Source organism: Sturnira hondurensis, unplaced genomic scaffold (assembly GCF_014824575.4).
Source record: "Sturnira hondurensis isolate 20B ecotype Veracruz unplaced genomic scaffold, ASM1482457v3 Scaffold0018728, whole genome shotgun sequence".
Classification (NCBI taxonomy): domain Eukaryota; kingdom Metazoa; phylum Chordata; class Mammalia; order Chiroptera; family Phyllostomidae; genus Sturnira; species Sturnira hondurensis.
This window is the reverse complement of record NW_028091359.1, coordinates 138626-163129: the sequence shown is the minus strand read 5'-3', so window position 1 is coordinate 163129 and position 24504 is coordinate 138626. Positions and strand designations below refer to the sequence as shown.

At 51.9% G+C, this 24504-nt stretch overlaps 1 protein-coding gene across 1 annotated transcript in view; it reads left to right on the top strand.

Moving 5' to 3' along the window:
• The window catches only part of RNF43 (ring finger protein 43), a 57905-nt gene extending 34161 nt beyond the window's left edge, over positions 1 to 23744 (top strand). Inside the window, exons 2-9 of the mRNA XM_037069885.1 lie at positions 8147 to 8269; positions 14600 to 14674; positions 14788 to 14919; positions 15547 to 15651; positions 17276 to 17437; positions 17898 to 18000; positions 18664 to 20013; positions 22236 to 23744. Of these exons, the coding sequence (XP_036925780.1) occupies positions 8147 to 8269; positions 14600 to 14674; positions 14788 to 14919; positions 15547 to 15651; positions 17276 to 17437; positions 17898 to 18000; positions 18664 to 20013; positions 22236 to 22279 (2094 nt within the window). The 3' untranslated portion in view covers positions 22280 to 23744. The remainder of the gene's footprint in view (positions 1 to 8146; positions 8270 to 14599; positions 14675 to 14787; positions 14920 to 15546; positions 15652 to 17275; positions 17438 to 17897; positions 18001 to 18663; positions 20014 to 22235) is intronic.
• Positions 23745 to 24504: the final 760 nt, after the last annotated feature.

Here is a 24504-nt window from a genome sequence, read left to right as displayed (position 1 = left end):
GAGGTCCCTTAAGTGGTGTTTTCTATAGGATGAAGGTCAGTGTGAAAGTGGCAAGATCTCCCTGGGAGAGTGGTCACTACTGAGTAGCAGAACTCAGATGACATTTCAGGACCTCCTAGGAGGATCTTGGTGGTTGGAGCACTGAGTTCCTCAGGGAACCCCCTGGTTAAGGGAGGGAGTCCAAACCATGTGATTGGGGTGTCTTCCAAGGTCTTGACCTTCGGGGACATCAGCACCTTGATACCCTGTGTTATATAGCCTTTCTTCCAAAGAGTGCCAATGTAACTAAGATGGTATTTGATGGGCTCCCTCTCCTTTGCTCCTGACTTCATGAGTAGGAGTAGCTTCCTGGTGCCCCTGTAACTATAGGTCACTCTGGGCTGAGTCAGGGCAAGACCTGGTTCTATATGGGAGTATAACGGATAAAAGCTCTACCTCTTGCGTGGCTGAGATTTTCCTCCTTCTCTCTCTCTGTCTGGTTACTGCCAACTAAGCTTTCTTCTCTAATACAATTTACTAGCTCTTCTTTCTCCTCCCTTTCTTTTTCCTGCTTTTAACTCTGCTCATGATCCTGTGCACCACACAGATGCCAGACAGAGTGTGGGGTCAGAAAATCCCTAACATAGGGGCCAATGGAGGGTCAAGCTCAAGTGACATCATGGAGCTTGGACACAGGACAGGTGAATATTTAAATCGAAGAATGAGTCTTCAGTGTGGAGTGAGACAGTGAGGGAAATGGTAGTCTGGCGGAATAATCATTATTTGGGTCTGAGCTTCGGTGACCTCTAATTTCAGGACACACCTTTCTCATCCTAAACAAACAGGGACTATTTACTGAGAAGGCCTCTCTGAGCATCGTCTAAGTCCGGCTGCCTTTGTTGTAGCTAGGAAAAGACATGAGATAAGTCCTAGGGGAGAAGAAGGGAGCTGAGGTTGCTGGGCAGAAAGAGCCTAGGCCTGGAGGGAAAAGGAACAGACAGTCCTTGCTCCAGTCTTGTTGCTAAGAATTATTCAAGTTTGAAAAAACTAGCAATGGAGGGCCTGAAGCCATTGATTCATGCATTATGATACTTGGCTAGTGTTTGTCGTACCGCACAGAAGACTTCCCCATGTGCATTCCTTGGAGGGGACGTGTGGAATAGACAGGGGACTGGGGTTGAGTACAGGAAACCTCGACCTCCTTGAACGAATTGTGCAACCGTGGGCAGTCTGCAACGTGTCTGACATTCCTCATCTTTAAAATGCAAGGTTTGAATGTCCCTTACAGGTATGAATCAGGCTCAGCTCTTAGCAATTCATCTCTCTCTTTTTTTTCATCCTCACTCAAGGGCATTTTTTCATTGCTTTTAGAGAGGGAGAAAGGGAGGGAGGGAGGGGGAGGCGGGGGGAAAGAGAGAGAAACATGGACTGGGTTGCCTTCTCATACCGGCCCTGACTGGGGATAGAACCCGCAACCTGGGTATGTGCCCTGACCAGGAAGAAAACCTGTGACCTTTTGATCCACGGGATGGTGCCCAACCAACTGAACCACTCTGGCCGGGGCTTATTTATATCTCTTTTATAAATGGTATGGCAACTGGATTCAAACTGAGTTTTACTTATTCTGCTCCCAAATACTAAGGCCCTAACCATATGCAAAGCCCCAGACTGGACTTTTGTTGAGCTCAGTTTGTCCCCTCATACTTTGTCACCCTGCTTCCTATTAGACAATGGCACATTCCAGTCCTTTTTTAAAAATTTAATTGTTGTTCAAGTACAGTTTTCTGTCTTTTACTCCCATCCCAGCCCCCCTGCCCCCCTGCCCGGTGCTCCCCACCTCCCTCCCATTTCCACCCCCCTTAGTTCTTGTCCATGTGTCCTTTATACTAGTTCCTGTAAATCCTTCCCCTACATTCCAGCTCTTTCATCAGCCCCCTTGCTCCCCAGCGCCAGCTCCCCAGGAAGGTTTTCTGGGTCGGTAAGAGACCCTGGAGGCCTCTGTCATCCATCTTCCCTCTGCCAGTCCCGTCCCATCAGGTGGCCCAAGGTTATCCTTCTCTCATCCCACCAGCATTATTTTCTTTGTACCTTAAAAAACCATACAGTTAAACAGGAATCCACTTTCCTTGCAAAAACATTTCAGCAAAATAGACAAAGGGAAACTCCTCGTGTCAATTCCCAAGCCTCCCAACATAATTCCTGAAGGAACTATCCCAAAGAGGAGCTACAGGCTGCGGAGAGGATGGGAATGAGATCTAGAGGTTTCTAAATCCAAGTCTAAGCAATCACCATCCAAGTAAACCTGTAGATTAGCATTGAACTCCAAATAAAGACAAACTGAGGCTATCCTGCTGCTGGGGACCGGAAGCAGCAACTCCAGGCCAGTCTGGTTCTGCCCAACCCCCTAGCTACAGGAGTTTGACTTTATGATGCTGGTGTGTCCTGCTGCCTGCGATAAAAGTCAGGTTGTTCTAAGTTCAGGTAATGGAGGTTGCACAGGAGAGCATGATTATAAAATCTGAAAAGAGGAAATAGGGAGAAGGGTGCCTTTGATGTCTGGCCAATGTTCATGATTACAAAGGCAAAATTGTAGCAGGTAGTAAAGTTACCTGTCCAAGGCCTGGGTGAAGGTCTGTACGTGGAATCAGAGAATTAAGAGATTATTACAGCAGAAAGCGGGGGGGAGGAGGGTGGCTGGGAAACAGGAGACAGTAAAGAATGGCTTGCAAAAGCACACACCCCAAGAGGAGGAGATGCCACAGATAAAAAGACCAGCATTAAGTTCGGGGCTCAGTTGAGCCCTGGAATGCCCTTTGTGAGGAGGTAATGAGATCACATGGCTGCCTTCATGGGAAGGAGGCGGGCTGGGAACTGGAAGAGCTTGTTCAGTGGGGTTTGGAGGGCTGAGTACAGGAGGGAAGTGACCGTGGATAATGAGCTATCCCAGACTGCGCCTTGTGGAACGCTGGCATTCAGAGGCACTGTTGAGATTGCCAAGAGAGAAGCAGTCAGAAGGAGTTTTGTCCCTTCCAGGAATAAGAAGGGATTTTAGTATTACAAATGCAATAATAAAAACAACTACACTCAAAGAGCGCCGGTTGTCTGGGGCTCCGTGCTGGGCACTTACAGATCCAGTAGCCCTAGTCTTCATGAAAATCGGGAGGCATTTCTTTGTCCCAATCCGAAATGAGGAATATATGAGGCTCAGAAAGGCAGAGTAACCTGCCCGAGGCCACACAGGTACATGATGGAGTAAGAATATTGAAATTTAGGTCTGTTTTTGGAAGGAAGGGGAGAAAATCAGACCAAATAAGTTTAAGGAGGACGATAGAAATATAGAGAAGACTCAAGCACACACCACGAAAGGACAGTACGCACATCTTTACGAAAGTATACAAAGCATGTGTGCAAAGCTGACTTCTCACTGGAGTGGCCTGGACCCTGAGAGCAGGTCCTCTTAAGTTGCCCCTCATGGCAGCCTCTGGGACAGGGATTTTTCATTTTCCTAGCCTTTTAGGAAGATGCAGGTAAAGATAAGAAATCCTTAAGTCTGCCAAGTTTCTCGGAGCCCTCCCCAGTCCCACCCTCCCCTAATCCTGCAAGCCCATTCCTTTCTCTGGGTGCTCATCCTCAGGAGCCTCCCCCTACCCACAAGGGCCCAGGGGACTCTAACCCCCTTGCCACCCCACCCCCACCACTTCGCTTCTTTCTTCCTTCAGGGCACCTACACTTCCTCAGTGAGATCATTCTTCTGCAAGAGCCAGGAAGGTAGCTTTTTGCTTTCAGCAGATTCACCCGAGGCAAGGAAGTAGGTGAGGCTATCTTAGAATGGAAAGAAAGAAAAGACACTGAACAAACTATAAATAGCTCTCATTCATTTTTATTCTTCCACAAGAGCAAAAAATAAGACTCAGTATCTCAGTATATTATACTGTGACTGAAGTATTCAATGCAAAACACCAAAATCTCCTTCAACATCTCCTGTGATTCCTCTTCCAAAGTCCCCGTGATTCAGAGTTTGTCATGCATTGTGGGGTTTTTTAAGTGAGCTATCAGTAGTGGGTTGTAGACCTTCAACATTTAATAAAAGAAAACTGAGTAGCAGGCACCAAAGGGGCAGTGGAAGTCAGTCATCACCTGCGGGAGAGAGAGCCATAAACAGACAACTGAACTACTAGGAGATAAGTCTGTGATTGGAGAAATGCAGAGTGCTGAGTGGGCCCGGAGGAGAGGCCTCCAACCTATCCTGACAGAGCAGCAAGTGCCAAAAGTGCGGACGTGAAGGTTGTTTCTGGAGCACGGGCTGCAAGGAAGAGGTTTGGGAAGGGAACGGTAAGCCTTGAGACAGGGCATGAATGCAAGAGCCCCAAGCAGGCAGAGCCTTTTAAGCTATGTTTAAAAGCACAGACTTTATTCTAACAGCTAGAAGGAGCCTTTTAAGAGTTTGAAGTGGAAGAGTGATGTGCTCAAGTTAGCATTTTAGACCTCTTCGTCTTCAGTATAAAGAACGGAGTGGGGAGAGGTGGAAAAGCTTATTGGAATAGCAATGATGGTGACCTGTGTCAGAGCAGCCGTAGTCGGGATGGAGGAAAGAGGACGAAGAAGAGAAATGCTGAGGAGATGGAACTGTTAGAATTCGATGATTGGCTGCACATTGGTGGTGGAGGTGGGGGGTGGGAAAGAGAGGAGACTAGGGGACAGTGTCTGACTGAAGGGGCAGGTAGGCAGTCGTGCCAACCCCTGAAATAGGGAACACTGGAGGGGCAGTGTTGAGGGACAGAAGGATTAGTCCAGTTTTGAACATGCTGAATTTGAGAGGTGTCACTAAATGTCTGCAGGCAGAAATGTCTAGACCCTACCTGTTGGGCACGTGAGTCCAGACCTCAAGACCCGTCTGGGCTGCACATGTGTAATCCACAATCTCTGCATGGAAAACGAAGCCAGGGTATTGCCTGGGGCCCCCAGGGGCAGCACGGAGGATGAAGGGAGAAGAGGGCCTGGGACGGAACCCTGTAGGACCCCACTAGTATGGCAGGGCCGTGTGTTGGGGCCCTTATACTTTAGGAATGTGCGGTTAGGAAAGCACATTTTCTTGGTCACGCAGTGAACATGACTGTGACGTTGTCAAAGTCAAATGGAAATTGTTCTCGATTGTTATTTTTTTAACCCACCTTATACAATACTTCATTTCTTCTGATTTTAGCTGTATAATTTGAGGCATGTTGCTTAACCTCTAACGGCCTCCGTTTTCTCATCCCCAAAATGGAGACAATAAGAGTGTCTGCCTCATAGTGTTATGAAGATGTGAGTCCATACACAGAAGTGCTCAGAACAATCAATGGCCCGCTGCGTTCATTCAGTAAATGTAAACTGTCGTCATCATCGTCATCGTCGTCATCGTCATCATCATGGTCATCATCGTCGTCATCAACAGCAATGGAGGGCTGACTGGGTGGTTCACTTGGAGTTTCATGACTCCAGAGGACAGAGGCAGACAGAGCTGGGTTCTAGTCTTGTGTGAACTTAACTTTGAGCCTCAAGCTTCTCTCTCTCTGAATGAGGACAATCATACCTACTTCACAGTGAGAAAACATCTAGCAGGAGTGGCCAGCCTTTTGGCATCTCTGGGCCACACTGGAAGGAGAATTGTTGTCTTGGGCCACACATTAAATACATTGCAACATGTAATCACACACACAAAAAATCTCCTACTGTTTTAAATAAATTCACGACTTTGCGTTGGGCCACATTCATAGCCATCCTGGGCTGCATGCAGCCTGCGGGCCGCAGGTTGGACACCAGAGGCATTTACTAATGGCTCGTTTTCTCCCCCTCCCTCTTCCATAGATAGTTTTTTCCCTCCACCTCCTCAGAGGCATCCTATAGTATAGCGCTGTGAGGGCCTGGTTGGGGGTGGGGAGGGCAAGAGGTGATCAAATATTTGTAAATCCTGCTGCAAGGACTGCTCTTCTCCAGAGTGACTTTCTCCCCTCTCCCAGTGGACTCTCTGGTCAGTGAGCGCTCTCTTGGAGTTATGTTGAGAAAGCTCGACCATAGGTAGCATGGTGGGGTTGGGAGAGGGGGAGGGGTCGAGCAAAGCAGTGGACATTTGTGGCTGCAACTTGTTGTTCCTGAGGGAAGGTCTCCCAGCTGTTATCCTGCTGGAGCAGTTGACCTTTGACTCCTGACCACGCCAGACTGTCCTCCATGGTCACTAGGGAGATCCTTCTCAGGCGCAAATCTCTGGTCCCTGCTCTGTGGTCTGGCTCTTCCCAACCCCTTGCAGTGTGATCTCCTGCCTTCTCTTTCACACTAGACCTAATTTCCCACAGTCCCTCCCAGCCCTGGGCCTGTGCCTGCATGCCTCAGCACAGACCGCTTCCTCTCCTGGGAAGGTACCCTCCCCAGGGAACACATGCCTGTTCGGTCCCCAGGAAGCTCTGAAGTCACCCTGCCCTCCTGCATCGGGTTGGTAGCCCCCCTCCCTGAGCCCTTCCACAGGCCCTTGAATGAACCGGCATTATAACATCACAATGCAATGTGTTTGCACATTTGTCTTCAAAGCTGCTTTAAGGCGAGGACCTATCTGATTCATCACGACTCCTCAATGTTTTTACACTGCTTGGCACCAAGGGGGCCTTCATTGTTGGTAGGATGAAGAAAAGAACGGATGCATAGCTGGACAAATGGGCAGACAGACGGACTAATGGAGTTTGTTGAGGCAGGGACGACAGCTTCACCAAAGTGAGAATAAGCTGCAACCTTACGCCCTAGCCTTTTTCGGGGGGTGAGGAGGTGTATAACCTTTGTCCCTGCCACACAAAACTTTGATCACTACCAGACTAATAGTCCTCAAATGGTAGAAGCAAGAATGGAACTCCCTCCCATCTCAACATCTCCTGCCCTAAGGATTTTATTCACAAGGTATAATTCAAAGCAAGGTAGGGCACATTTGTTGAGAACCTACCATGTTCCAGGGGCTGCCGTGACAGAGTGGCGGGATAGCCTGAAAGTGCTTTCGAAAAGGGACTGTGCTTTCAGATCCATCACTGACGTTATCATCTTCAGAAATCCCAAGTTCTCTGGTTCCTCTGATGGTTCTTTCTGGAAGTCCTTTCAGCAGCAGCTGAGAGGGAAGAGTGGGCAGCTCCCTGGTAGGAACCCCCCTTTCTTGCCAGGATACATTGGGTTTCCTCCATGAGGCCATAGGATGATCGGGGCCAAAGAAATCATGCTTTGTACTTGCAGCACTCTAGGCAAATTAGATTCAAATGGGCATTCGAAGCCCCTTGAATGAAAAGAGAGTGTGTGGAAGGGCAATCCTGCCCCTGAGAGGAGGGGACCCTCTGGTCTTTGTTATTACGTGTTGGGCTCACTTCCTCCTTAGTCGTTGCTCAGCACCAGCAGGACTGGAGGCCCAGGTCTCGGACAGGAGCTGCCGTACCCCCCTGAATTGGGCTGTGCAAGGCCTACCTCTTAGCCAAGCCTCATGCCCAGGTAGTCTCTTCTGCCTTTCGGCAACCTGCTTAATCCCAGGGTGGTCATGGGGCAGGGGCAAAGGAAGACATTGAGGGGAGCAAGGCAGCGCCCAGTGAGGAGCCTCAGGCCCCATGAGAGATGGGACTCTACAAGGCAACAGCTGCCAGAGGTGGGAGGGCAGGAGGGCATACCCCAAGGGGGCAGGAGTCAGCAGCAGCAGCCACCACTGCCAGCGGAGGGGCAGGGGGGCAAGGAGGGAAGGCAAGTATCTGAAAGCACTGATCCGGCTCTTAGCCAGGGGGTGTTGGAACAGGTCGAGGAGTTAGGAGGTGAGAGAGGCTAGGGTCAGAGAAGAGCCCTTTGCGTCCAACCTGTTTGGAAAACCAAGACTTGAGGGTTGTTAGGGCTGCTTTGCAGCAGGCTCCTCCATTAAGTCCCCCTTTAGGACTCCTCTCACTCCTATCTGCCCCCCGCCCCCGCCATGTACCCTTGGCCCTGGCACCCCTGCCATGACAATGGGTGCTCACTAGCTTACTGCGAGGCAAGCGAATAAGGATACTCACCCTTTCCTGGCACCAAGGACCTTCCTGGTACCTCCCTAGCACAGTGGAGAGGTGCTTGGCCCTCACGGCGTTCTCCTGTTCCCTAAGCCTCCCTAATGTCTCTCTCTCTCTCTCTCTCCCTGCAGTCCCACCCCCTGTACCTGTGCAACGCCAGTGATGACGACAATCTGGAGCCTGGATTCATCAGCATTGTCAAGCTGGAGAGTCCCCAGCGGGCCCCCCGCCCCTGCCTGTCGTTGGCCAGCAAGGTAGATTCACACTCAACCCTATGGGCACACCCAGGTCCAGGCTGTGAGGGGCCTCTGTGCCCTCTGGCCCCTTGTCTCCTTAGAGTGATGTGTGCCAAATTCACTCGGGCTTTCGAAGCCATGACTGATCTGAGAGAGTTGGAAACTCAGGCCTCTGTGCTTTCCCACCACCCAGTGACCAGTAGAACCTTTTAAAAAAATTATTTAATTGTATTTTCATTTATTTTTTTAGAGAAAGAGAGAGAGAGAGAAGGAGGGAGATTGAGAGAGAGAGAGGAAAAAAAAAACATTGACTTGTTTTTCCACTTATTTATGCATTCATTGGTTCATTCTTGTATGTGCCCTGACCGGGCATTGAACCTACAATCTTAGAGTATCTGGACAATGATTTTGGCCAGGGCCATACCAGCAGAACCTTTTGACTGTCACCGAGGGCATGTCCCCTATCCTGTCTCCTACCCCACCACCTGGAAATTCCTGAACCATTTCCCCTGCCCACATCAGAGCAAATAAGGGCCCATGGGAGGGCGTTTCCATCTTCTGGAACTGTTTACTGAGCATACTGAGCACTGTGCAGGAACAGGAGCCGTTACCCCTCAAAGAGTTCCCGCTCTTCCTCCCAAGTTGCAAACTGGTGGCCCCACATTTCCACGGGGCTCCGCTGCGGGCAGCAGCTGCGCCTTTCCAGATGTGGGCTGTCTGGCTGCCCTGCTGCCTGGTGCCCTGTCCGTCACAGGCCCCTGTGAGCCCTGCTTTAACATCACTGTTTCGTGTGTGCTTGCCTTGCATGCTTGCCAGTTGAGTCGTGGGACCGATTCTTTAAACATATTAGCTCATTTACTTCTTATAACCGTCAGGAAAGCTAGACATTATTAGTCCCTATTTGACATGCAAGGCAAGGGAGGGTCAGAAAACTTAAGTGACTTGCCAAGATGACACAGCCGGGAAGGGCGGGGCTGAGGTTTGAACTGAGCCTCGTGCTGTCCTCAAACCTGGGCTTTTATTCTCTCTGCTCTGTTGCCTCCCATTCTGGCTGGGGAAACAGAACAGATGTGAAAGATTCTCGCAGGGACACAAGCCAGACTGTGGTGAGACTGTGCATGGCACAGTCATATGGACTTGAGGAACAAGGTCCTGCTCCCAGGGGGGTGACAGTCACTGCCTGTGTACCTGCTCGCTGTACTCAGGCCCAGATCCCTGCGGGTTTTCTGATCTTCCCTGAGCACTGTTTCCTGAACCATGAATCTCCAAGAAAAAGCCAGGGTTCTTGCATGACCCCATGGGGGCAGGGATGTGGGCAGGCTTCTAACTATGGGGCCCACAGGGAGGTGAAGATAGTCTCCCAGCCCGGCCGTGCAGATGCAGAAGCGGCACCCTGAAGCGGCACCCAGTGGGCAATAAGAGGGGCGGGGACACACCCGGAGGGGCTGGAGAGTGAGGTGTCTGCAGGTCTGTGAGGCGCCTCAGTGGCAGCAGAATTTTGTGAGGCTGGAGCCACCCTGCTTCTGGCCGTTTCATTTCCCTTGCTTTACAAAACTCGGGCGAATGTCATTCATGTATTCATTTGGTGGACAAGTAAGTACTCAGTGTTAGGTGCCTGAATGTGAGTGGAGAGTATGTGCGAGAGACGGGTGGGGGGAGGGTTCCGAGGAGCTCTGCCGTTCTGGAGCAGCCTATGCTTTCACATACCTGTGAACACTGGCAACCTGTCGGGGCCAGTCCACACGGGAGGCTTGCTTCTCGTCCCCGGAGGAGCGCACGAGCTCAGGCACGAGCACAGACGTTGGGAAGCAAGGATGTGGTCGGTGCTGGTGGAGGTACTGACCCTGCTGGGGCTTTGTTTCCACCACCGTAAAGTGGGACTTTTATTTCCCACTGCAGTGATTATGTGAGGATGAAAATGATGTACATCAACTGGCAAATGGTGCCAAAGCTTGCATGCACACACACACACACACACACACAAAACACAGGGATTTAGAGAGGAACCTCGGTCACTGACCTGTGACCTCTGCCATCTCTACTCCTGCTTCCTCTACCCCCTTCCCCAGCCACACTCTCCCCTCAGCTTGGAACAACCCCGCCCCTCCCGTCTCCAGGTGCGAACCTCTGGTGGGAACTGCCCCAGCCCCATGCTGACTCATTGGCCAGACCTAAGGCTTCCCTCAGGTCTCCACCTTTGACCTGACTGAGTAGCTACTACCAGGAATCCACTGGCCTGAAGGAACTCTGGGAAGGTAGTAATGTGGGTCTTTGAGCTACTTCCAACATTTGAGAGCCCTGTAAGCTTAACCGAAATATTCCATTTTTGCTCTTGGTTAGAATTCTAACAGTTCAATGTGTTAATACATGTTATCTCACAGGAAAATGTGTTACATAATAAATGCAGCCAGGTAGGTAAGATATATTTTTAAAAATAGCTTGAGGGAGGCATAGGTAGGTCTTTGATAAGGAAAGTTTGAAAACCACTGATCTCCATCAGCTCTGTTCCGATGTGCTGGTTAGCCTCGCTGGGGCCATCGCCAGTGACGGACAGCTGGGACTCAAGCCAGACAGCCTGGGTGTGAAGCCTGGTCCCTCCGTGTTTCCTGGACATCGCAGCTCACGTCTCTAAACCTCTGTTTTCTCATCCATAAAATGGGAATACTAGTGGAACTTATACCATAAGGGAGTTACGAGAATTTAATGATATAGTCCAGATGGAAGCCCTTAGCCTTATGCCAAGCGCATAATAATCACTCAGTAAATGTTTGCAATACACTGTCGTTGTCATCATCCCATGCTTTCACAGCAAACAAAGTTGTTTTTTTTTTCTTTCATTACCATCTAGGAAGCCCTCATCGTAATTCTCCTGGCCTCTTCCATTCTCATCACCACCAACCCTTCTCCCCTATCTAGTCACCCAGCTGCTTGCTGTTTCTTTATTAGCAGCTCCACCTCCTGTGGTTACCCAGGCCTTTATCGCCTCACACCTGGACAAGAGCTGTGGCCTTTGCCTGGTGGAAGGAGCTGGCTCAGGAGGCAAGCAGACGGGCTCAAGCCTCTCTTTCCACAGAGACCGCGATCTGGTGACCAGGTGCTCACCAGATCCATGGCTGAAGTCCTGGGTTTCCTTGGTGTGAAGGAGGGCTGGTGGCAATCTTGTAGAGTTGTTCTGAGGAGTGAATGAAATCACGGTTGCAGAGAACACAGTAGTACCTGACGTGGTGATGACTAATGCGTAAGGAACAGATACTGTGAGCCAGGCAGTAGGATAAGGCTTCCCAAGGATTAATTTATTTAGTCCTCAGAACAACACTGCGGAGTAGGTCCTGTTATTACCCCAAGTTTACAGAAAGGAAAACTGAGGCACAGAACAGTTAAGTGACTTGCTCAAAGTCTCACAGGTAATAATTAGTAGCGGATTCAGAACTCACACCTAAGCAGTCTGGGCAGAGTGCGTCTCAAGAGAGGTTATATCCCTTCTCTTTCTTCCTCCCTTGCTGTCAAGCCCAGAGGATTCCCACCTCTCCCAGTGAAACTTTCCTGACCGGTTCGGCCCAGCCAGCCCTCCAGGGGCAGAAAGCACCCCCTCCTGGCACACTGCCATGGTCTCTGGCCATGCTTCCCCAACAAGGTTTCATGGCGCTGTCTCGGGAAAGGGGGAAACCAAGAGTCCTTTCTACCCTCACCCCCACCCTCAACCTCAGCTCACTTTGATCTGTTTCGTATATTGAAGATTTGTGTCCGATTGTGTGTGTGTGTGTTATGGTGGTGAGGGTGGTGGGGAAAAGGGCTCTGCAGTGAAAAGAGGTTTGGAAACTACTGGTCTATTTCATTCATTTTGTATTCTAGAATGTTGGTATCTGCATTATAATTCCACGTATATGCTCTGTCTCTGTAACTAGACTATGAATTGTTCTGGAGGCCTGGCTTTCCCTGGCTTGAAGCCCTGGGCAAAGAAGGTGCTCAGTCAGTCTTTGAGGAGGAGGAGATGTGCAGAAACTGTCACTGTGGAGAGGAAGACCGAAGGCCAAGTCCTGGGCTGTTCTGGCTTTCATTGCTAGAAGCTGTGGGCAGCCTCGCTTGCTGCCCCTAGAGGGCTGGCTGACTCCCTGCAGCTCCCAGAGCTCTCGGTTGTCTTTCTGAAGTCCACTCTTCCATCTGTGTCTGCCTCCACATTCCAGTCCCTGAAGAAGTGCTGCTTATCCTCCCTCCCCGCCTCCCTCCCACTTTCTCTGGGGCAGCTGGTCTGAAGCCTGGGTAGCCCCAGCATGAGTTGCTGTCTGGCCTCCAATCTTGCTTTTTTGATTCCTAGAACTCTGGACACAGGCACCCACTGCCTGCAAGTCCTTTTCTTTCCCCTGTTGGCCAACTTTCTCTCTTTGATCACTTTTACAACTTTGTAATTATGGGCTAATAAGGGACCGGGGTGTTTGAACATCATGGTAATTACTTTCCACTGTTCCTACCCCAATCCTTCAAAGAGAGAGGGATGGAGAAATAAGAAACTCTCCAGAGAAGAAAATCGGTGCCTTTCCCTCATGCTCCTCTGGACTGGGCTGGGCCCAGGGTCCCATTCTGGGGATGAGAAACATGAGGCCTGGCAGCACAGGAGATCCAGGGCTTTCAATTCTGACTACTGGGGTGACCTCCCACCCCTTGGCCATGTCCCAGACTGTGAGATTAGCTATAGGAGTCCCTCTCCTTTCCCCGGGGCTGCTCTCATAGCCTAGCTTGGAGGGCTCTGAAAATGGGGTCTGCGAGGTGGGGGTGGACTTCCTAGAAGGAAGTGGGCAGGAGAGAGATGGAGCCTGTGACTTCTTCATTTCATCAGTAACTCCATTCTGGACCCTGTGAATTTCCAGTCCATTAGCACAGCAAGCCTGGGCCCAGCCCGGCTTCTCAGGGAGAAAATGAGAAAAGAGGGAAGTTACTCTCCTGACCAAAACAGGGCCCCACTTGAATGTCTCCACCACCATCCCCCAGCTCCCCAGCCTGCGGGCTGCCTGTTCCAGGGGCCCCTGGCCTTGCTGCCACCTGGGGCACAGGTAGCAGGGAGCTCCGGCGGCTCCCCTGGCCTGCCTGGCAGGAGACCTGCCCCAACAGGCTCTCCCCGGGAAGGGAAGCAGAGATCAAAGCGCTGAGAGTGTGAGTAAGCCCCAGCACAGGCTCCTCTTCCTGCCACCACTACTTGCAGAAGGATTAACTCCTTCAGTGCCTGCAGGAAGGCCCCAAAGACTCGGCAGGCCCCCAGGGGCCTGAGGGCCCAGCCCGGTGCCAGTACAAGATGAGCCCTGGCTCCAGGGAGAAAGTCTGGGAGTGGCTGTGCCGGGGAGGGAGACCCGACCCCAAGGGTAGCAGCAGTGTCTGTCCGTCCTTTGCCCCTGTGCCTCCACCCTGCCCTCAGCTCTTATCTCCCCCACACCCAGAGCCCCTAGATTCCTGCTTTATTCTTTCTGGCTCTGAGCTCTGCTCTGCCTGGTTGGCTAGATTCTGCCCCCCCAAGCCTGCCTGTGGAGCCCTGGCTGGCGTGCTTGTGCACGTGCACACAGCTGTGCCCTTGTGGGAACAGCTTCTCAGGTCCCTCCCCACCTGAGAGTCTAGTTCCTCCCCTCAGGGACAGGAGGAAGGGACAAAGCACTAGACAGAGACTCCATTAAGTCCCTGAATTGGAGCCAGAGAAAGAGCCCGCAAACTAGAGTTTGGCCGGAGAGAGAGCCCACAAGACCGGCTGAGCCTGGGGCGCTGCCACAGAGACCTTGAGTAGGAGCTGTGTTCCAGGCTCTTGGAATTTCACCTGAGCTGGTGGCACGGGCCTGGGGAGGGGGCGGGGCAGGGCATACCCTGAGGACTCCTTTTGTCAGGCAGGGCTAGACCCTAGAAAGCCCAGCTCTGTTCTGAAGCAGCTCTCCACCTCTCTGATGTCCCCCTCTCCCTCTCTGTACTGGGGACTGGTCACCCTTACTCTCTGGGGTGCTGGTCACTCCCTACCATCTGTTCTCACACTTCTTACTGAAGGCAGACTGGTGGAACCCTGAGGGCAGGAGCTGCCTTATTTGGTCTTAACCTTTGAGCCTAGTTGACCACCTGACACTCATTAAACCCTTGTTAAGGGTTTGTTCCATTACAAAAGGAAGGCCCTAATGTTCTCCTTGGAGGCAGTAGGACCCGAGTGAGCTCAGGGCAGGGCAGGGGATCCCATTCCCACCGACTCCTTACATGTGAGTGGACAGAGGTGCAGCGTGTGCAAGATTCTAAGAAGAGGTGGGTGGGCAAGGTAAGGCCGGGGCATGGGTGGGCTGCATCCTTCCCTGACCTCATCTGGGCCCCCACTGTGTGTCTCTGCAGGCCCGAATGGCGGGTGAGCGAGGAGCCAGCGCCGTCCTCTTCGACATCACTGAGGATAGGGCTGCTGCCGAGCAGGTACCCAGGGACTTCAGGGTTTTTGAGGAGGGGGCTGGACAGAGGAGGACAAAGCAACCAGGGGATGGAGAAGCCAGGACAGGGCAGCCCTTATGGTCCCTTTTGCTCTGCAGCTGCAGCAGCCCCTGGGGCTGACTTGGCCAGTGGTGCTGATCTGGGGTCATGATGCCGAGAAGCTGATGGAGTTCGTGTATAAGAACCGGAAGGCCCACGTGCGGATTGAGCTGAAGGAGCCCCCAGCCTGGGTAAGCGCTGCAGCACCGGGTAAGACCCTGCCCCAGCACCTGCTCTTACCCTCGCCTTGTCTCATGGCATCGCCCACCAAAGCCCTTGGACTCCTGGGGCTGAAGAGACCTTAGAAACCCCCTAGTACAGGTTCATCCACCAGCTGTGCGCCTCTGGGCAAGTATCTTCCCTCTCTGGGCCTCATCTGCAGGAAGAACAGACTGGGCCAGCTGAGCACTAAAGTTCCATCAGCTCTGTGGTGTCACGGCACAGAGTAGCAGAGCTACCATGAAACCCTGGGCCTGGGACCCCTGAACCCTGGCTGGTGTTTCTCTGCTGGCAGCAAACCTCACCCAGCTGCTCACTGGGTAGCTCCCACCTCTCAGGGAGGGGTCCCTTTTCCCTCTTTTCCCAAGCGCACCAGTCTTCAGATAGTACTTGGCACAGCTGACATCCGGAGGACCCTCTCCCATGGGTGCCCGTGGGCAGGGAGGACCCACCTAACCTCCTGCAGGCTCCTCCCACCCCACCCCCTCTGCCGGAAGACTCAAGGGGACCTTGAGCAATCTTTGTGTCCTGTGTTCCTGCCACACTGGCCCAGCTCCTTCCAGAAGTATGACCCTTTCCCTCTCTGCTCACTCTCCCAGCCAGACTATGATGTGTGGATCCTCCTGACAGTGGTGGGCACCATCTTTGTGGTCATCCTGGCTTCAGTGCTGCGCATCCGGTGCCGCCCCCGCCACAGCAGGCCGGTGAGCAGGGTGGGCTCCCTGGTGGAGGTGGGCATGTGTTTGTGTGTGGGACGGTGGGGGGCAGGAAAGAAAAGTGGGGAAAGAAGGTACCTGTATGGCCATGAAACAGGTGATATCTATATACATTGCATTTGACTTTGTTGATTTCCAGCAGCCTCTCTCCATAGGTTTGCTCATTCATTCATTCAACAAACACAGTGAGCTCCATCTTACGTGCCAGGCATTGTTCCAGGGATAGGGCGTGGTGCAGGGAACAAAAAAAGACAAAAGATCCCTTCCCTCAGGAGCTTTCATTCTAGTGGAAAGAGACAGACAGTGAACAAAATAAATAAGTAAAATATATAGTATTTTATATGGCAGTACATGCTGGGGAAAATGATAAAATAGAAAGAGGGAGAAGGAATGCAAAGGGGAAAAAGTAATTTTAAAAAGTGAGTCCAGCCCTGGCCAGTGTAGCTCTGTGGATTGAGCGCGGGCCTGTGAACCAGAAGATCGCGGTTCGATTCCCAGTCAGGGCACATGCCTGGGTTGCAAGCCAGTTCCCAGCAGGGGCCAGTTCCCAGCAGGAGACGCATGAGAAGCAACCATATATTGATATTTCTCTCCCTCTCTCCTTCCCTTCCTTTCTAAAGATAAATAAATAAAATTTTAAAAAAAGTCCAGGAAGCCTCACTGAGAAGATGACATTACAGGGAAGAACTTACATGGGTGGGGGTTGGGGGGCACGACCTGGGCAGGTCTCCGGGGACCAAGTGAATGAATGGAACAAACAGTAGGTGCAAAGAGCTTGAGGCAGATGCCTGCCGGGATGTCTGAGGAGCAGTGAGAAGACCGTGGGGTCGAACGGGAGGAGTGCGAGGGCAGAGCGGGGTGAGGACAGCGTTCCTGAGGGCCCGGGTGTCTGCCCCTGTCAGGACTTCATTCTGGCTCCAGGTGCAATGAGCCACTGGAGGGGTTTGAACAGAGCGAGTGCCATGATCTGACTGAGGTTTTCACATGATTCCTCCTGCCGTTGTGAGGAGACTAGATTACAGGGAGGCAGGGCTGGCAACAGCGAAACCAACTAAGGATATCACAGGAATCCAGGTGACAGAGACGGTAGCTTGGGTTAGGGAGGGAGGTTAGGAAAGTGGTGAGAATTAAATTCTTCGTATATTTTGAAGGTAGTGTTAACAGGTTTACTAATAAGTTGATCGTGAAGCGTGAGACCCAGGAGTCAGGAATGGCACTAAGATTTTTGGTCTGAGCATTTAAAAGAATGGAATTACCATTTACTGAGATGGGGGAGACTGGGGGAGGGCAGGTATGTGCTCAGGAGTGCCTAATTAGGGTTGGGGAATTCAGTTTGCGGCACATTGGGTGTGTGAGGAGGAGGCTGGACAGAGTTTGATGGGCCAGTTAGATATTCAAGTTGAAAGATTCAGAAGGCAGTTAGATAAAACTGGGGGTGAGGGAGCTTGGCTCGCTCGGCAGAGCCATATATGAACTTGAAGGGGACCAACTCTCAAAGGCAGTCAGTTGACCACACAATCCGTCTGGCTGACTGGGAACTGAGTACAACTTGGGGTCCAGGGGTCAGGGAAGAGGAGCCCATGCCCATTCTGAGTCCTACCCTTCTTCCCAGGATCCCCTTCAGCAGCGAACAGCCTGGGCCATCAGCCAGCTGGCCACCAGGAGGTACCGGGCCAGCTGTAGAAGGGCCGGGGCTGAGTGGCCAGACTCGGGGAGCAGCTGCAGCTCAGCCCCTGTGTGTGCCATCTGCCTGGAGGAGTTCTCTGAGGGCCAGGTAAGGCAGAGCTTGCCATTCACCTGTGTGGGCAGTATGGGTGCTCTGGCTGCGTCTGTGTCCTTTGTATCCTGCGTGGGGCAGAGGCAGGGGACAGCCCTGGGTTTGGTTAGTTTCTTGGTCTTCTAGGGAAGGAGAACTATTACTGTTTGTTGAGTGTATTCCATGTGCCTTAGATGCATTATCTCTTCTTAGCCTCATGACCAGGAGGGGTGCAGGCAGTTAGTTTTTGATCCTCCTGCACAGCAGAAAGCTGTCCGTTGAGAAACTTGCCCAAGGTCATGCAGCTAAGTGGCAAAATCCAGGTCTTCCTAACACCAAAGCCCGTGCCTTTTCGAGTCCACCGGGAGGTCTTTTGCAAGTAGGTGTTAGCAAAAAGGAGAGGCCAGAGGGAGTCAGGAGGACCTTCCGGTTCCTGAACTGCAGATAACTTGGGTCTGGACCCCCTTGTTTTCTCCAGGAGCTGCGCGTCATTTCCTGCCTCCATGAATTCCATCGTGCCTGTGTGGACCCCTGGCTCCATCAGCATCGGACTTGTCCCCTCTGCATGTTCAACATCGTAGGTAGGAGGTGGGCCAAGGTCTCCCCTGTGTGCAGGCAGAGTGGGGCGGGGGGAGGGGGTTGGACTATAGCTTCCCTGTGGGAAAGGGTTTCACCTTGAAGCTGAGGAGAAAGCACTACCTCCTAGTTCTTTAATCCATGCACTGTTCAGAAAGGCCTTGTCCAAGGGGGAGGGCCATTCACATTTCAGGCATCTTTATTCTAAAAATTGGTTGTATTTTTGTGACAACTTTGTTGATTCTACATCCGAATTTGTATATTTATTACTCCAAGTTTCTGGCAATAAAGTATCCTATTCTAACAAAACCAGGATATTATGACAGTTTCTAAATGAGGTAAATGAAGTATCTTGAGGAAAAGACAGCCTTTTTCTAATTCATCCAAAGGTACAGTGTGGCCCTGCAGGGGCCCTGGGTGAAAAGCCCTAAATGACTGGTGGGCGGAGCAGGCTTGATGATCACAGTGGAATTCTTAGGGGACAACCTGACTGGAGGGAGTGAGGGCATCCCCGGGCACATGCAGGTTAGGAATGCCCTCGGTCCCCCAAACTCTCACTGAGCTCTGAGGCTATGCAGACTCAAACAGGTGTGCTGTAACCCGCCTTTCCGAACAGTGCACCTCCATAGGTTTGTGCGAACACCTGTGCCCTTGGTTCTTTCTTCCAGAGGGAGACTCATTTTCCCAGTCCCTGGGACCCTCTCGATCTTACCAGGAGCCGGGCCGAAGACTCCACCTCATCCGTCAGCATCCTGGCCATGCCCACTACCACCTCCCTGCTGCCTACCTGCTGGGCCCTTCCCGGACTTCCGTGGCTCGGCCCCCACGACCTGGTCCCTTCCTACCAACCCAGGAGCCAGGCATGGGTCCCAGGCACCACCGCCTCCCCAGGGCTGCACACCCCCTGGCTCCAGGCGAGCGGCAGCGCCTGGCGGTGGCCCAGCACCCCTTTGCACAGGGCTGGGGTCTGAGCCCCCTCCAGTGCACCTCTCAGCACACTGCCACCTGCCCAGTGCCCCCACGCCGGGCCAGGCCTCACGACAGCAGTGGGTCTGCAGAGAGCTACTGCACAGAACGCAGTGGCTACCTGGCAGATGGGCCAGCCAGCGACTCCAGTTCCGGACCCTGTCATGGCTCTTCAAGTGACTCAGTGGTCAACTGCACAGACATTAGCTTGCAAGGCATCCACGGCAGCAGTTCTACCTTCCGCAGCTCTCTGAGCAGTGACTTTGACCCCTTGGTATACTGCAGTCTGGAAGGGGAGCCCCAGGGGGAAGAGACTCAGCCCAGTGTGACCTCGAGGCCCCGTTCTTTGGACTCAGTGGTGCCCAGAGGGGAAGCTCAGGTTTCTAGCCACATCCACTACCACCGCCATCGGCACCACCACTACAAAAAGCGCTTCCAGTGGCATGGCAGGAAGCCTGGTGCAGAAACTGGGGTCCTCCAGTCCAGGCCTGCCGTTCCTCGGCCACAGCCTAAGCCGGAGCCGCCAACTCCTGATCAGCAAGCTGCCAGATACAGCACAGCAGCCCCTTCAGGACAGTTCCCCAACCCACAACGGCCCCGGGCCCTCACAGAGCCAGCCCCAACCCTGACTGATGCTTCCAGCCCCGGTCCCAGCAGTCTCTTCCACTTGCAGAAATCCGGCTTCCCTGTCCGACACCCACAGAGGAAACGGCGGGGGGGTCCTGCAGAGCCTCCCCCAGCCTCTCGGTCCCAGGACCTGACTGCACACCCAACTTGCCAAATTTTTTCCCACTATGACCCCAGCCTGGCATACCCTTGGTCCCCAGAGACCCACCCATTGATCTGTGGACCTCCCGGCCTGGACAGGAGGATGCTACCAGAAACCCCAGGCCACTGTTACTCAAGTTCACAGCCTGTGTGGTTGTGTCTGACTCCACGCCAGCCCCTGGGAGCACACCCCTCTGGGGAAGGGCCTTGCAGATGGAGCTCTGGTGGCCCAGAGGGCAGGCCATGCCCTTACCCACACTGCCAGGTGCTGCCAGCCCAGCCTGGTGAGTTCTCAGGGGAAGCGGGGGCAGGAGACTAGAGCTGTATGTTGCTGAATGAGCAAAATCAGACAACGGGGTTGATGGAAGCTGAGAAAGGGTACAACAGGCATGACATTCAAAGCACCGAACAGCTGGCATAGCACAGGATGCTGGCCAGAGTTCCCTGGCTCTGCCAGGTGTTGTTCCTTGGTTGCCAGATCATAGGGAGGTCTCAGGGGAAGTCCCAGTGTGGCTGAGACATTAGACGGCACTTGGGGTGGTGCGGGGCAGCAGCTCAAACTGAAATGTTTCAGTATTTTAATAATTGGTACAGCTGTACCAATGCACACGGCACAATATTAGCTTTAAATACAAGGAAGGCCAAGAAGTGTTTCTTGCCTGTGAGGAGGGCACAGAGGAGAAATAATTACTGATAACCATGATACCAGGGCATATGAGAAAGAGCTATGTGAGTGATGCAAAAAAAAAAAAAAATAGGTCATGGGTGGTTCCCAGCAGCCCTCTAGGGCCTTAGGATTTCTCCTCTCCCCTGGGGCAAAAGCACAGCTAGGCCTTCCCTTTTAAGCATTCTTGTTAATAAATGGACCTCATTTTCTTGGGGGCTCACTGCATCCCTGTTACTATATTACAAGCAATGATGATCATGTAACTCTTCAACTTTCACCTGGTATTTATTTGCTCAAATTCTGCTCTCACAGAGCCTTTTACCTGCTGATCTCCCCCATCACCCTTTGAGTAGATGACACAGTTCTTTGCCTACAGCCCTCTCTGGGAGGGTCCCTCCATCCCCAGAGGAGACTCAGAGGTCTTGAAATATAAGACCTCAGAGTCCAGGAATCCTACAGGCAGGACCTGAGCTTCTGTCATTTATTCATTCATTTCTTCCACCCCTCCCCCACTTTCTGAACATGTGCTGGACTCCAGGCTAGGCTCCAAGGACATGGGACACGTCAACTGGGAGACCCAGGTCTGTGGGAGACAGGCATATATACAGTTCCAGTAGAGAAAATACAGGATGGGGCAAAAGTAGTTTTATGGTTTTTTGGATGGAAAAGAATACAATAATTAATAACTCATGAATAAACGGTGTTTCAGGTACTCACACCTGTACACCTACTTTTGCCCCGCCTTGTAATTGCATTCACAGAGCCATGTAATACAGGCTGTGGCCATGCGTTCGATGGCTCCGCATGGACCCTGTCATGTGTGTGCCCTCAGTGCTGCCAGTGACAGACCACCACCTCCCCTCTCTCCCGAACTTAGAACTAGTTTCCATGACTCCCTTTTCCCTGCTCCCCAAATCCAGTCAGCACCAGGTTCTGTTAACTGTATCTCTGTGAGCTTTATCATATTCTCCTCTAGTACTTAGAACCCCTGCCCATGTTTTACTTGGAACCCAGCAATTGAGGGCAGGACCTCTGAGCTCCGCCCTTCCCTCTTAGAGGGCCCAGAGGCTGAGCACCTGAGCAGGGCACTGTTCAGCATTGCATCCCAGAGAGTCCTGCAGCTCCGCTACCCTGCCTCTGCCCTCCGCACTGCCACCAGGGTCACCTGCCTCCGATAAGCTGTCCAGAAACCTTCAAATGTTCTGCTTTGTCCACAGTAGAGGAAAATTCAACCTGCTTTGGCCTTCAAAGCTCTAGTACCATCTAACCTCCATCTTTCTTCCCAATCTTATTTTCCACTCTTCCCCTTCCCTCCCCTTGTTTAGCTGAACCAGCTTGATGCTTCTTGCAGTTTCTGCAGCCCAGAATATTCGGCTGCCTTCCTATTCCCATAATTCTAGCTCTCACCTATTCCTAAAAACCAGCTCATTTATCTCCACTCTCAGGAAGCCCTTTCTGATTGCTCCACTTGGACCTGGTTTCTCTCCTTCCGCCATTCACCAGCCCTGTCCCATTGGCATGATTGCCTTTTGCACACAAGCTTCTCTCCTACAAGGTTGTCAGGTCCCTGCTTATTCTTTTTGGTCTTCACTTTGACACATGGTGGCAGGCCAGATTCATGAGTGCTTAATAAATATTTATTGGGTGAATAAATGAGCAACACGCTGGTTGCTATATATGTGTCTCTTCCTCTAGATTTATTTTTCTCTCCCCTGTGTCCCTTCTGGACATACTGTCTGTGCTTCCCTCTCAGCCATACTCTCTCTCCTGCAGGTGGGATAAACAAGGGGCTGCCCTGACCCTCACTGACCTCTTTCCTCCCCTTCTCTCTAAATGCAGGCTCAGAGGAGGACCTTGAGGAGTTCTGTGAACAGGCTGTGTGAGATGATCAGGCTTACCTCCAACCACGAGCATGCTCTGGATGACTCAGGCCCGCCCTGGCACGGACTCCTGCTCCCAAAAGAAGAAAGGGTCTCAGAAAACAGCCCTCTTTTCGCCACACTTGCTGGAACCACTGGAAGAGGAGTGTGATGGTGGATGGCAGGGGGTGTTGTCTCCTGCTCCCAGCTCCAGAGCTTGTCTGCAGAACACACCTGCAGTGCAGCAAGTCCACATCCAGCAGGGAACCAGCTACTGCCTGTGTGGGCTGGCTCCCTTGAAGGCTGTTTTTTTGAGAGCAGGAAGCTAGGTATGGGTAGATACGTGTTATAAAGGTGCTGCTCCTTCCCCCAGCCCCAGCAGGTCTTCCTCATCCCAAGTCTCATTTTTATGCCAGCCAATGGGTCCAGCTGAATGCATGCATGACCCCTTCTCACCTCCTTTCTTGAGTGAATCCTGCACACCAGCTTTGGCTCCTCCTCGATAAGGCTGCTGCATCAGCAGCAACCCTGGCTCTTATTTTCCTTCTTTGCAAAATGATCAAGAGCATAGGTGACCCCTGAGCCCGAATAGTCGGGAGTGGGGAGCTCTGCAGTTTCTCTAAGCAGTACCCACCCTGGTACATAAGGGAATATGTTTTTCCCTTCTTGTCCTTAATTTTCATACACACTATGTTAAGTGAGAGGAGAGAGGCTCTGGGAAGCCAGAGTATGGAGTTCTCTTCCTGAGGTGGTACAGCACCTTGGAGAATCTGGGGCAAAGCCTCTGATCTTTGGACTCCCTTGTCACTCTGGCAGCCCCAATTTCTCTGGGAGTTGGGTGGGGGTAGTAGGAGGAATTAACTTCCTTGGAGATCTCCTATCTCAAAGTCCCAATGTGGGGAGAAAGAAGAGGATTTCTGTTGGACTTCATCTAGGGAAAGGGAAGATGGAATGAAGGTAGAAAGGGCAGAATTACAGCTGACCGAGGACAACAATGAATTCTTCTCTGGGAGTTTTCTCTCAGAGCAGGGATCAGGAACAGGAAGGAATAAAGGACAAGCAGAGTGGGACCTTTAGGTTTAGATATTCCAGAGGCTCCACTTCCCAGTATAAGCCATACAGGCCAGGGACACGCAGGATGGTGTGCATGCGAGTGGAGTCGGAGCAGAAGTCTGGTCTGAGTAGCTGGTACCCAGTGGGCAAGGGCTGAGGGGCCTCCTTAGGGTGACATTCACCCCAGGGCAGCTTGACCATTGCTGGCCCCTCAAGCATTATCCCATTTGGAATGTGAATGTGGGAGCAAAATGGGCGCAGGACCCCACCTGGGAATTTTCTTCCCTCAGAGTCAGTGGGGAACTGGCACCTCGGCACCCACATGGTTATTTATATCTGAACCAGACAGAAAGACGCTTGAATCAGGCACTATGTTGAGAAATGTATTTATTTGCTAATATATTTATCCATAAATGCGGTTTGGTCTCGTGGTTTTGTTCTGTTATGACTGTGACTCAGGGTAACAACTTCGCCTTCTCCGTCAACAGAAATAAATACTGATAGCAGAGGCAAGGCTCCGATTTATGAAACGATAGGGTGGATTGGTGGGCTTGGCAGCAAGAACTGGTTTGTAAGCCCCTAAAAGCATGGTTAAGTGAGATCAGGGAGGGAGACAGAATGCCTGGATTCTCACTGTGGTTCAGTCTGTATTATTACTGTACTGTTTGCTTCACACTTGAATTTGTGATACTTCAGTGACTTTTTCTGTGATCCAGGGCTAATAGTCTGGGCCCCACTTTTCCACTCATAAAATGGGTCTACTTCACAGTTGTTGCGGCACTCTGCTGAGAGAACAGAGAGAAAGCATGTTCCGAAGGGGAAAGTGTTCAGTGACAGAGCACCTCCTAACCCCAATCACAGAGCCCAGCCGCACACAGCACGGGAGACGCAGGAAAGCAGACCTGTCTTGAAGCTGCTCAGTGTCAATTACGGGGCCTAGTCGGGGCCTAGTTGGAGGGAACAGCAGGGCCTGAAACTGTCCATACCCCAAAGCTCCAGTCACATAAACACCAAAGTCTGTGCTCCGCCTTCGCAGGCACGGACACTATTGTGGCACTATTGTGGCGCTACGCTGGTATGAAATTCCACTGGGCCTGGAGGGGCCTTTGCTGTCCTCCTCAGAAAGCACATTTCCTCTTCCTGCTTCCTGGGAAAGATTTGGTAGGGGTGGCGGTTATCTGGTACCCAATTTTGAA